This window comes from Lissotriton helveticus, chromosome 3_1, assembly GCF_964261635.1.
Source record: "Lissotriton helveticus chromosome 3_1, aLisHel1.1, whole genome shotgun sequence".
Classification (NCBI taxonomy): domain Eukaryota; kingdom Metazoa; phylum Chordata; class Amphibia; order Caudata; family Salamandridae; genus Lissotriton; species Lissotriton helveticus.
This window is the reverse complement of record NC_136061.1, coordinates 1,645,517,904-1,645,531,201: the sequence shown is the minus strand read 5'-3', so window position 1 is coordinate 1,645,531,201 and position 13,298 is coordinate 1,645,517,904. Positions and strand designations below refer to the sequence as shown.

The window sequence follows — 13,298 nt, the reverse complement described above, 5'->3', positions numbered from 1 at the left end:
ATAATGCACTACAGGATATTTTCAATGTTTTACATATTAAATAAAAAAAATGTTTATGGAGTAACAGTACTACCTCCAAACTACCATGCTAGTTACATTTTATTTAAATTATTATTCTTTTTTTAATTACAAAACAAAGCTGCTACATTATATGTAAGGTGAAAAATAGTGTATTACATGGTTGTTTTTACATATGTAATTTGTTTTTTAATTGGACACTTTGAATTCAGGATTTTAGGATGAAATATAGTGTAGTACAGTGCACTTACATTTTTACATAATTAAAAAAACGAATCAGAAAGACACTGCTCTACAATATATTTACCATTAAAACCCCCAACACACACCAAGTCGAGTCTAAACAATATGGTTGTACCACTGTATTCCAAAAACTTTATTTAAAATATATAAAGTAATTAAATTACTTTTACTTACCTTTACACACTTATATAAACTGACTCATCCCTTTGAATACAATTATAAAACAGTGGAATACCATATTTACACTTTAAAACCAGAACACAGCCAAAGGATGGTTTAAACAATATGGCTGCCTTTTACTTTTCTAAGGGCAGTCATTAACCAATCAAATACTATTTTGTCATCAGTATCTACCGCGGAATACTGGCACAACATATACTAACTTTTTGTGCATTATGGGCCTGATTCACAATGGTTAATCTAAACATTTGAGTAAGTTTACCATTATTTGCTATTCACAAGGTCATTTTACTTGTAATATATTTATGTCTGCGAAGTCTTCGCACAGAAAAGGATAGGACTGTTCTATCTATCTTCTTATGTGCCGAGACTCACTTTTCGTAAAGATACGACTTGTAAAATACCTTTGTAAATAGCAAACACTTGTAAACATACACAAAAGCGTAAGTTTACTTTTATGAATGAGGCCCTATAACTTTAAAACTCCTGAAAGAATTTAATTCCACTACCAAAAAGGACTCCTTACACCCCAGTCTATATTTCTCACACATTACATATAAATCCATTCACACTGTTTCAACAATACTCTTCGACGCAATTGCCACTCCACGACAAGCCGCTCCACTCTACAACCATCCACTTTTTGATAGTCTATTCCACTTTAGGACATCACTTCTCTGTGCTCCACTCTATTCTAAGACACTCCACTGTACAACACACCACTCCACTCTACGACAGTCCACTCCACTATATGACAGTCTATGCCATTCCATTCTACACCACTCCACCATGGTATGCTCCACCAGCAATCCAGTATACGACATGCTACTAAAGCCTATGCCACTGTACGACACTCTACTCTATGCAACTCCCTCCACATCACTCCACCCCTGTTTACTTCATTCTACTCTATGACATACTACTCCACTCTACCAAACTCTACCACATACTACACCACTCAACAACACTGTAAGCCACTCTAAGGAACCATGTAACTCTGCAACACTTTCTGACACTCTATGTAACACTTCAGTCTACTGTACACAACAGTGTCATAGTGCACAAGGTAAAAAGAAAAGCAGCAAAAACTAGAGTCCACAAACAACAACATATATGATGACTATGCAGAATAAGCTCATTTCCTACATGGATCAGCAATAACTGGATACTATTGGATCAAGTTAAATACCTGCTTGATTGAAAATGCTCATAGTATGAAAAACAACTGTTTAAAGCTGAACAGCGACAAGACTGAAAACATGAGCATAGGGTACAGCACATCACCGTGGGGCTCCACTGTATGGCCAACAGAACTAGGACCAACACCCACCACCCATGCCAAGAACCTCGGGATTGTCATGGACAGCAAACTCGACATGACCTCCCAAGTTAATGCAGTCACTGCTTTATGCATCCATAGCCCGAGTATGAGAAGGAAGATTTTCAAATGGCTCCCAATCAGCACCTAGAAAGTTGTTGCACATGCATTGGTCACCAGCAAGTTGGCCTACAGGAACACCTCTATACTGAGATTGGGGGGGGGGGGGGTCTCAGCACAATGCTGCAAACCATTCAGAACTCTGAGCCCAGAATTACTCTCAAACTCCCACACCACATTTACATCACACCACACCTGAAGGAGCTCAATTCAGCCCCCATACACATACAAGCACAATTCAAACTCCTCACCCACACTTGTATGGCACTACATTACACTGGTTAGAAAAACAAAGGGAGAGCAAGGGATAGAACAGGGGTTACATCCTAGTCCCCTAGAAAGAAAACTAGACTTAAACAATGTGGACAGAACCACTAAGTATACTTATTGCAATCACTATGTGTGGTAAGAACATGGACCCATTAGGTGTTCTTCTTGAATAACACAATAAGCTGAAGACCTGGCTTTTTGAGAAGTCCATAGTTTTGGTTGGAGACTCACCTGCAGGATACGCTCTTGGGTGATTGTGCACTCTACAAATCTGCATAACATAACAGTACCTCTTCACAACACAATTTACTCCTCGTCATAGGATCCCACTGCACTCAACCACCAATGCACACTTTATTCGGACCACCACAGATGGCCAAAGGAGATCAAGTGAAAAAGTAATTCATATTCAATCAAACTGGCACCACATCACAGAGGCAAACAGGGGTCTCTGTGGCTCTCTTACAGCATAATCCGTGTACATCCCATGGCCAGTGCACACAAATTCACATTCCTAAGTTTCAAGTTCAAAAAAATCAAAGAGGCAGCACTATTAGCTGATAACAATCCTACAAAATTCCACCAATTTGCAAGAGCCATCATTGCAGGAGTGCACGGCTTCTTACAGTCCTAGATTTAGGATTGCCCAACTCAAAGCAAAAGTTACAGGACGTGGTCTGAAGCGGACCACTGCTGAGAATAACCATTTCTACTAGAGAAGAGAAAATAAGGAAAACGTGCTTTCAATAGACAGAATGAACCATGGGATCGACAAGTCGACAGAAAAAGTCAAACAAAACGTACAATAACTGCCAAGTAGGGGTTCCTCAAGAAATGTCAAAGAAAACGTGCATCATTTCGAACCACTGTAACCAGCAGTACAGATCCCGACTATAATGTGAACCAAAACAATGTTGAATTTCCCGTTATTGTAACACAGTAAAAAGTCAGTCACGAGTAGAAAAATGTCACAATTAAGGAAGCCAACTGTAGGAGACCTTCAGTGTAAACATTTGAAATAAGGGCAGCCAATCTACCCTGCATTTTAATGGCCACCCAGTTAACAAGCACCATTGAATGCATGCAGAAAGGACAAAAACCTTCAATACTGTACCTTGAAAAGGGTGGCTGCAGATTCCATGGATTGCCCTTAGCGACACCATGCTGCCCTGGAACCTGCAGACACCTTTCTCAAGGTACAATATGGGAGGTTTTCGTCCTTTCTAAGTGATTCAACAGGTTTCTTTCCCGCCCCATAGTTGTGGAATGGCCTCACTCTGGACATTATCCATCCATTGAACAGTACTATTCCTCTGGAACATTACCCACCTCTAACAAGTGCTTGAGGGTGGCTAATTATACAACCAGAATCTCTCTATGATATTTAATATGCTTATATGTACATAATCTCGCACCAGTGCCTGACTCAAATTAAGGATTGCAAGCTCCAGCAAGATATACTAAATTAGAAGGAAGGGGTTGGTCGGACGGTGGTACCTACACTCTTTGTTGCATACTGTTTAACAATATTCTTAATTCCTCCATGCTGCATTTGTGTAGAGTCTCTATATCATCTGTGATGTGGGTGGACTTACTTTATAAATCAATATTTCTTTGTTATAAAAAATAAAAGAGTGAAGGATATTCTAAAATACTTCCTCACACTCATTGTCAGCAACTTTTTCAACTCCTTGTTGCTTTCTAATGGAAACACTAAACAAGCATGCCTCCTTTTCGTCTATTACGAATTCCTTCTCTCACCTCACACTCTTCTTGTCTCACCGTCACTGACATACCTGTACAAACCTGCCTACTAGTTTGACATCTTGGCAATTTTTACCAGCTTGAGCAGTTACTCTCTAGACAGAGTCTTAACCATACACAGCTCTGTTCATCTGTTGCTGTACCTCAGATACCCTTACCTGTTTGCCCTCACCATTTCTACCTCGACGGAAGTACCTATTGCCTGAAGGTTCAACTGCAAATGTACTAAGTGGCTCAGCGAGTTAAATACATGCTGATGACATTAGCTGTAAAATATAGGACACAATTATGAGTAACAAAACAAAAAACAAAACCAACTCATCCATGAAATTTGGCAATAATGATACATTTTGTTTAGTGTGCTTAAAAACAGACATGTGATATGAAGTACTATATTATGAAGCTGTTTAAAAGAAATACAATTAAAAACACAGATCTGTTCCTCCTACAGAAACCAAATTACTTCAGGTGTTCTAACACTTTTCCAGTTGTAAACCACCCAATTTCACTCTAAAGTGAGTACATTTGCTCAACATTTTTTTTAATCCTCAACACAATCTACAACACAGGTGATTTGCGCCAGATTCATAAGTAGTCTGGTCAGAGTCAAAATTTTGCATGGGGAGTGCTCAATGTGGCAACATTGTATTTTGCCTGAAGTGCTGAAAGTCCTTGCTCAGTTCTTGGTTACAGAGTGCGCGGCTTTCACCGTGGAAAGGGGCACAAATCTTTTCCTGGAAGCATGCTTTCCCGGTTGAGGAGGGGAAAAGTGTTCATATTTAATGAGGATACACAGTGGGACTCAAATGAAAAAATGAGCAGTACAAATAGACATTACTAATATACTTCTTATTAAACGTCCTCGTGAAGGCAGGTTGACTGTCTAATTGAGCGTGCGTTAACCGTGCTATGTAAGAGAACTCACCGAAATATACGCTTTCACACACTTCCAAGGGCACTCCATGGAGGTTTTACGAATACCGTGAAATAAGGAAGTTAGGAGAAATTAAAGGGAGTAGATTTCTTATTTTTCAAACTAGGTCCCTAAACCGACCCTTAAAGATGAGAAAAACAAATTAGACCGCGAAAAATGTAGTAGCAATTCGTTTTTTTTTTGTCTATGCATTTTTATTTTTCATGGAAGACTATAAATGGCCGTTGCCCTGCTGTAGGGGTCCATTCTGTTGCAGTTTTCTCCTGAATCACAGAGCGATGCGAAATAAGATGGCCTCTGGCCACTCCTCCTTCAAATGCTACCTACCGGTGAGCATTTTTATACAAATGATGCACAGAGCAAACCATTTAAGTAGTCAAATAACATGAAACACCAAAAAGTGCGGGAAAGGCAGAGCGGTCAGGCTTTCCAAGACCACGTGGGAGAAGCTAGTCCAGTCCATGTTTTTGTTTTGCATTATGGGACTTGAAGTCCTTATTTTATAGCGAGATTATGCAAGACCACGAATCCCTGAATGTAACAAAAGCCCTGAACTGGACGGTCTACTTACCCACGGTCCCAGGAACCTTCAGAGCTCTTGAAACATCAACCTTTGATACAGGTTTTTTTTTCTGCATAGGGACAGGTTTTACCAGTTTGTACCATGCCTCCATGATCTTTCACACCCTCAGCTGGCAGGAAGCCTGCTGCAAAGGTCGCGACAGAAAGACAGGGTGCCTGAAGAGAGAGAAACGCCGGCTCCAACACACTGCAGGCAGGGCCGGCTTTAGCACTGGTGCGACAATCGTTTTTGGCACCCCCACACCCCATGAGTGTCTTCTCGGATTCTCTCACTACCACTGGGCAAAAGTTCCCCTCATCTCTCCAATCATAAGTTATTGATAAACATAGACCCCCCCCAGGTCAGCACCCCCTCCACAGGTCAGCGCCCAGTGCGGCCCCACCGGTCGCACTGCCCTAAAGCTGACCCTGCTGACCCTGCTGCAGGTCTCCGCTCTCTCTCGGATCTCTGCTGGTAATGCTCCATTCAGGTACAATGCTGCCAACACAGAGCTCTCGCTTTCTAGGACTAGACGTGAATAGATCCTCCAGTCCCTGTGTTCATTTTTGCATTGTAGGGCTTGTAGCTCTGACAGAATACGATGACGAACTGGACCATATATCCCAGAATCCAAAGGAAAAACTTGAAAATGACGATCCATCCACACATAGACCTGGGGAACTCAAGAGCTCCAAGAATAGAAAAAAAAATAAGCATTTGAAATGCAACAGGTCTCGCATTTGCAAGAGTTTAAGCTATTGGCTTTGTAAATGACAATTCCTTTTATTTATGTGTTTTGCAAACCAACACATATATAAAAGGAATTGTCATTCATAAGGCAAATAGCTCAAACTATTGCAAATTCGAAACATCTTCAATGGTGGCTGCGCCCCTTTCTTTAGACACTGCTCGCCGTATTCAGGTTACAGAGAGCCACGTCTAAAGAAAGGGGCCCGGCCACCATTAAAGTGAAACAGAAGCACTGGGTGCTCTTACAATAAACAAAGAAAAACACATTCATTTGTTAAGTTCACAAACAAATGTTTTCTTTTTGTAAAAGCGCCCCTTGCCGTGCTTTCAGTTTAAAGGCGGCACCGCCCCTTTATTTAGACGTGGCTCGCTGTGTACTGAATAGGAGGAGCAGCGTCTAACCTCTTAAGTGCTGCGCCTATACCAACGGCCGACGGCACCACTACCTCGGGAGTGCTGCCGTCGGCCGTTGGACGTTCCAACTGCACCTGCGCAATGGAACGTTCAGCACTGGAGCTGGACGTTCCAAAGCAGCCAAGGTGTTAAAGAAAGGTGTGTGGCCGCTATTAAAGTGAAAGCATGGTATGGGGTGCTTTCACGGGGGGGGGGGAAGAGGTTTCGCAGGCGGCCGCTAAAGCGGACCACGCTAACAAATACAATAAATATAGAAGTGCTGCTGCTATAGTTACAGCGGACCGCACTGTCAAAATAAATAAAGAAGCGCAGCCGCTTTATTAAAAGCGGACAAACATTACTAATTAAAATGTAAAAGTATGCAGCGTGCTGCATTGTAGGAAAGCACGTCGTGGGTTTAATAGGGGAAAATCATTAACCCCTTGGACGCCCCTGGAATTCCCCGCGGTGCGGGCGAATTCCATGTGTGCGCGATTCGTACTGACCCCGGCCGTCCGACACACACGCCCACTGTGACGTCGGATGGCCGGGGCTGTCTGACGCATGGAAAGGGTTAAAGAAAATAGTACTCACAGACTAGATAAAGCAGACTGTGTAACAACAAAAGTAAAAAGTCCAGTCCTCATGGGAGGTTACAAATGCCGACAAGGCTGTATCAAGGAGGGATTACTAAGCCTATTCATGAATCAAATGCAACGATTTAGAAAGGACAGTAACAGGAGCCAATTGAAATGATGGGCGGGCTTCAAGTCCCTACCTGAATACAGCATGCCTTGCAGAGCAGCGCATGCGCTGCCCAGGCTCGACCTAAAAAGTAGACTGAACCAGAGCATATTTAAATGAGCCAGAGCAAGGTATTATACAGTGGTTCATTTCTTTCAGTTATTTTGAGTCCCATATTTTGCATGTTCCAGTATTCAAATTAAAGACAACGTCTGTCCTCGTTACATTATATTGAGCATGGAGTCTCTCAAAACGTATGTGTACACTGCAAGGCGAAAATAAGTCAGGGTTCTGAGCAACATTTCATCAGGGTGCCCCAGCTAAGACCAGATGGGCCACAGACATGTCATACTGCGAGATTATCACATAAAATCAATTTACCTACAGTGATTCATGAACAAGGTCATTGGTCATCCAGAAAATATGACACGCACACACCACTCCACTGGACTGATTATGACATCGTACTGGTTTTATGGAGAGAACTATTTGTAGTGTCTCAGTTCATCAGACAAAAACTATAATAAAAATTGTTCATGTTTAATACCTGTTTTATGACTAGGAAACGCTAAGTCAAGGACCAAACACATTTTATGACAGAATCAGAGTGGCAAAAAAACACCTATCTCCCGCCACAATCAATGGGACTTCATACACACAAACATGTTATTTAAAGACCACGCAGACAGTGCATTTCCTGACTCCTTTGGACATTATTCCCCTTTGTTTGCTCTCTAGTTTTACCCCAGTGTTTCTCAACCCAGTCTGGGGAGGGAAAAAATAGATCGGACTGGGTTATATAGGGCTCTACATAGCTGGGTACCACGTGAGATGCTGGACATGATTGTTTTTTTAGCAAACAGCCACTCATTTCATTCTGGGGCCTGTCGTTTCTTGTTTAACCTGGCAAAAAAAGTACTTAAAAACCTCGGCCCGTAAAGTGCTGTTAGTTTAAAAAGAGCTGTGGCGCTGCTCGGTAGCTATGGAGATGTTTCGATAAACCTCTGACATTGAACAGTGGAATTATTTTAAAACCAACTCGATTGGTAAATATTTTACATTAAGCTGGATATGGTGTGTCCCTCCTTTATTTAAGGTACGAACTCGATATCTTAGTCGATGTGTGAACGGTTAAGACACAACTGCTTACAAAAAGTCACTAACAACTTTAACACGTACGCCCCTCTTCACTTTTTTAACAAATAAAATGTGTGACGCCCAGCGCGAAACGAGTAGGGCATATGCAGGGAGTTTACCATTCCCTCCTAAAAGAGGTGCAGGGTGTACCTGCTTCTCACAGACCGAATGCCCTACAACCAACGTCACCACTCTCCTCCCACTGCCGGGAAAGTTCTGCCCACCTTAATTTCGCAACAAAACCAAAAATAATGAAGGAATGAAAAGTCGAGCTTGCCATTCGGGGACCAAGTCGTGTGAACTCACCCCAGTCATTCAGCCTCGGCGGCAGCAGTGGGCGCCATGCTCCGGCGGGCAGCAGCCAGGGGGGTGTGAGCGGCGCAGGACGTGGGGCCCTGGGAGGCGTGTACGGGTTAAGCAGACATTTGTGTCATTCTTGCAATGTTTACTCACCTTTCCCGGCCTCAGGTTACGTGATGGAAATATCTTACTGCCGACACACACAGCATGTACGAGGCGCCTGGAGTCACGACATGTGACCCGGGCTCTGCCTCCTTTACGGCGGCCCCGCCCACTGCACCGCCCGCCCTAACCCAGACGATAACGACGAAGGCGGGCACCTTATCTCCCAGCAGCAGGCGTAGAGCCCTGTGTTACTGTACAACACCCCTAATATTTTTTTTCGAACGCCTGATGCCCCAAAATGCTCGCCTATTAGGGGTATGTATAGCTAAAATGGTGCAGCAGGTGCAGTGGCACCAGCTCGGGGTCCTAAGAGGCTAACTGAACCTATATATCATTGCAGTATTTTGCAACACAAACAGTGGTCACGGGGCCAATTTCCCTAGCTTGTACTAGGTCCAATTGTTGGCCATTACTTAGCCCCAGGTCTAGGCGGGAGGACATAGCTCAGATATTACATGCTTTTCTCTGATCCCTTTATGCATTTAAAACCCGCCCGTTTTAGGGCACACATTGTCCTTGCTTTTTGCTACCTCCACTGAGAGATTTAGGCTGGTGTCAAGTGAGAGAGAGAGTGGAGTTGCACTTGAACCTGCATTGTGTTGAATCGAATGTGTACAGCGCTTCGTAGCTCTGACGACGCCTCAGGGGTCCTTTTGGAATACGAGGCCGCTCGCTTCCTTGCAGAAGTGCAACGCCCATTGGGCTGAAATGGCTTTAGCCCATCAGCATAGCGGTCAACTCAGCCGCATTTGACAGGTATCACCCACGTTTAGTCATCTACTTTTCACACCTTCTTCACCCACTTATTCGACAGATGTCACCGCATAGTGGAGGCAGCAGCTATGACTCAGCTGCCAAAGTCTGTGCTGGCTGAGGCTGCCGCCCCCTACCACAGACTCCTCCAAAGTGTCCTCTCTTGTCTCGGAGCCCATTTAAAGTTAGAGAAGGCAAGGGAACCTCGGCTGCACTAGTTCCTATTGCTTGTACGGCGTCCATTTCGCCACGCGTTGTCTGTTTAATGGGTTCACTTAATGTGTCAACAATCCACCTGTCCTCTTGGCCGCTCGGCATCCTGGGAAGGGTGCAAACGCAACAGGGACCCTGCAGTTATCTCATAAGAATTTTCTTCAAACCCCCCATTTTGTAATGTCTCCCTGACACTACATTTGCAGAGGTGCCAGAATATGTTCTTTTAGTTTCAATAACTCGCTCGAAAGCACCGCTAATCTGCTCGCAGTTCAGGTGGCACGGGCCAAAAGTAACTCTCTCCAAGTCTGCACTTCCCATTCTTTTAAACATTCTACATACCTCCCATTAGACTCCTTTGCCTAAAACCTTTGCCTAGCTGATGCCCTAATTTGTCGAGCTAGGCGATGTGAAATATATGTATCATGCACTACTGTGCACTATACGTGTAGAGCTCCCATTTAAAGTGCCAGAGGCGTTTCGAAACAGGTAGGTCTTATATATTTTAGTTGGAGCATTCATGCCCGAGAAAGAGTGTAACTTCTTTCTGAGAAGTGCCGGTACTCTCCAATTAAAAGTATAGCATTTCTCTTGAGAAGCGCCGTACTCTCCCTACTCCGTACCGGACAGTACCGGCCCATTTAAAGCACTGGGGTTGCAAGAATTTCGGGAAATGTCGGCACCATCTGAATTTGAAGACAAACTTCAACATGACGATGTGTGCCGCTGTCTGCCTTGTGCTTGACATGCAGTCACGATGGCCTGGCCAGCAGAGATGTCTGAGACAACACAGAGACATTGAATTATTGTGCCTTTTGTTTGGCCTAAGCGCAGGGCTTTAGGTGGGATGAAATAACTGGGGTGTGTCTTTCCAAGGGGTGTGTATTGGCCTGGCCAGCAGATATCTCTGAGACAACACAGACAGTGAATTAGTTTGCCTTTTGTTTGGCCTAATCCAGGGCTTTAAGTGGGATGAAAAAACTGGGGGGTCTCTCCAAGGTGCGTGTCGGTTTTAATTAAGGGCGTGGTTTAAAAACACGTAAACTAAAAATCTGTGCTTAGCAAAGTGTGCCGCCTGACTGGTATTTTGCTGCTTCTGTCATTGCATTGAGATATATAATACATTACACCCACAACAAGCCAGGACTATTGGCTATGTCAATGGTTGTTAGTTGCATAAGAAAAAAAGAAGCAACTATGGCTTCGTTGTACATAATTATATATTTTTTATTATTACTTATTTCCAGTTTTCATCAATGATACTGATCCGTTGTTATCAAATTGTGTCATTGGCTCTGAGTTTCTCAAATGATCACCAAATACTCTGTAAAATTGTGTTTATGTTGTATGGCGTTTTAAGTAATGTCACTCTAATGTACTTAATGATTTTCCATATACGAACATTTTTGACAAAGGTCTGGTGCAGGAAAACCTTCACAAAGCCCCTGCAAAGTTGTCTTTGAATCTTTCAAATTGTTACCAGTTTTACTAACCAAATGTGTTATATGCACAACACGGGAAATTACTGTCCCCTCCTATTAACTATGGTACCTGAGATCCCTCCGCCTGGATCCTTTTAAAAAATATCTTCACTTTAGACTAACAGAGTTTAAAATAAATTATTTGGCACCCAATTTCACCTCAAAACGAAGGTAATTCTGTGCTTTAAAATATCAGTGTTAATAAAGTATTTCTTCAAAAGCTATCACACCTGATGTGCCATCTCCCCCCCAAACACTTCCTGGCCACAGCTGGGGATCGTACCCCCAAAACAAATACTCCTAGATACAGCCCTGACAGTAACACAATGAAAAAACCACAAAAGTACTCTACACATGATTAAAAATAGGGAATAATGTTATGATTGAAACAAGACCAAAACCACAAAAATCCAATAAGTAGAACTGTAGTTATGAATTTTTTAAAGAATGCATTAAAAAATAGTGCTTAGAGTCCAATAGCGCTTAGGGGTTACATGAGGTCACGCTGGGCCAGAGTAAATCCAAAGTTCAGGCCAGCCACGTTACCGGCTACTGGACTCCTGCAGGGCCCGCCGAAAAAGTTCCTTGGATGAAACAAGTGGCTGCTTCAAAACTCCGATGCCTCAGTTCCAATTCATGCAGTTGAAGAAGGCTTCGTCAACGAACTCCTTTATGATACAAGCACTGGGTTGTTTTTGAGCCGCGCTGTCCATCGTTGGGCTATGCAGTCCGTCGAAGGGATGCCATTGATCAGCTTCTGTATCGGCATCGAAGGGCAATGTGTCAGTTCTGATCAGCACTAATGCGTTATTGCGTCAATTGTGATGGTTCTGGACAGCAGAAATCACCCTTGAGTGGCCCAGGACTGGATTAGCACCACTTGGCAATCACAGATTGCAGAGTCCAGGTGCTGCTGCAGAGTTGCAGGAAGTCTTTGATGGCCCTGAGATTTCAGAACAGGGGGCAAACCAGCAAGCCCCTGAGCTGCGTCACCTCCCCGGCTTCCCATTCCTGCCCAAGCCCCTCACAGAAAGTACCCCTGCTGGCTCTGCCGACTTAGACATGACTGTTGAGAGCACAGAAAGGTTTCCAAACTAGAATGGCAAACCACAAAAAAAGGCTAGAAAACAATATTGCACACCGGAGTCACAGCGAAACACTGTGTTGGTAGGGCTTGTGCCAACACATGTCCTATCCTCACCGTTAATCACCAAATGCTACACCCAGAGGTTTCCGGCTGGATGGAATGCATCAAAGCCAAGCAGAATCCACCGTCCTAGAGAGGATGAGTACTATACACTTGTTCGATAACCTTTGGTCACCCATGGGTAGCTTGGCACAGAGCAGTCAGGCTTATCCTCAGGGTCAAAGTGTAAAGCATCGGCACAACACCACTCTCGCAACACACTGCATACGATACAAAAAGAGACTCCACACCGTATGTATAAAACACTGTTACACACACTCATTGAAATCAATTGGCATACACATTGGGTATATAATTTACAGTGATATGCAATTGTAGAACTCTCCAATTAGCAGCAGAACGGCATCAACCTATATGCCCTATTCAGAGCCATTAATAAAACCCAACATTCCCAATGTCGCATACAGTTGCAAAGATCAAGGAATCCCAGGTTTCCGGTGGTAAGCACGGGTCCCTCGGACTCAGCAAACTTCTCCCACGCTCTTCGGACTCCACACATTCCCGCACCCCAGGTGGGCCACTAATCTATATGTGCACACTCCTCTGCACAGTGTGAATATGGCGCATGTCAGGATTGTCCTTGTCCCAACCGACAATCACTTCTACCCGTTACCACCACACCATGCACAGTGCATAAAAGCTTGTGGAAATGGGGAGTTCCTTCCTGTCCCTGGGATCTCGTGGACAGGAGGCCAGCCAACCAACCCTTGGAGAGTGCTTAGGGACTACAGGGCCACAACGGTTGG

General features: G+C 43.7%; 1 protein-coding gene across 3 annotated transcripts in view; it reads right to left on the bottom strand.

Annotated features, from left to right (window-relative positions):
- Positions 1 to 9,034, bottom strand: part of STEAP3 (STEAP3 metalloreductase) — a 77,482-nt gene extending 68,448 nt beyond the window's left edge. The window contains exon 1 of one of the 3 annotated variants that reach the window (XM_078682385.1): positions 8,887 to 9,034. Coding sequence is in view for 1 of the 3 variants with exons in the window: in XM_078682384.1 (XP_078538510.1) it covers positions 8,740 to 8,748 (9 nt within the window). In the remaining 2 variants the exon portion in view is untranslated. The other 2 variants (XM_078682383.1, XM_078682384.1) reach the window with 2 other exon arrangements.
- Positions 9,035 to 13,298: the final 4,264 nt, after the last annotated feature.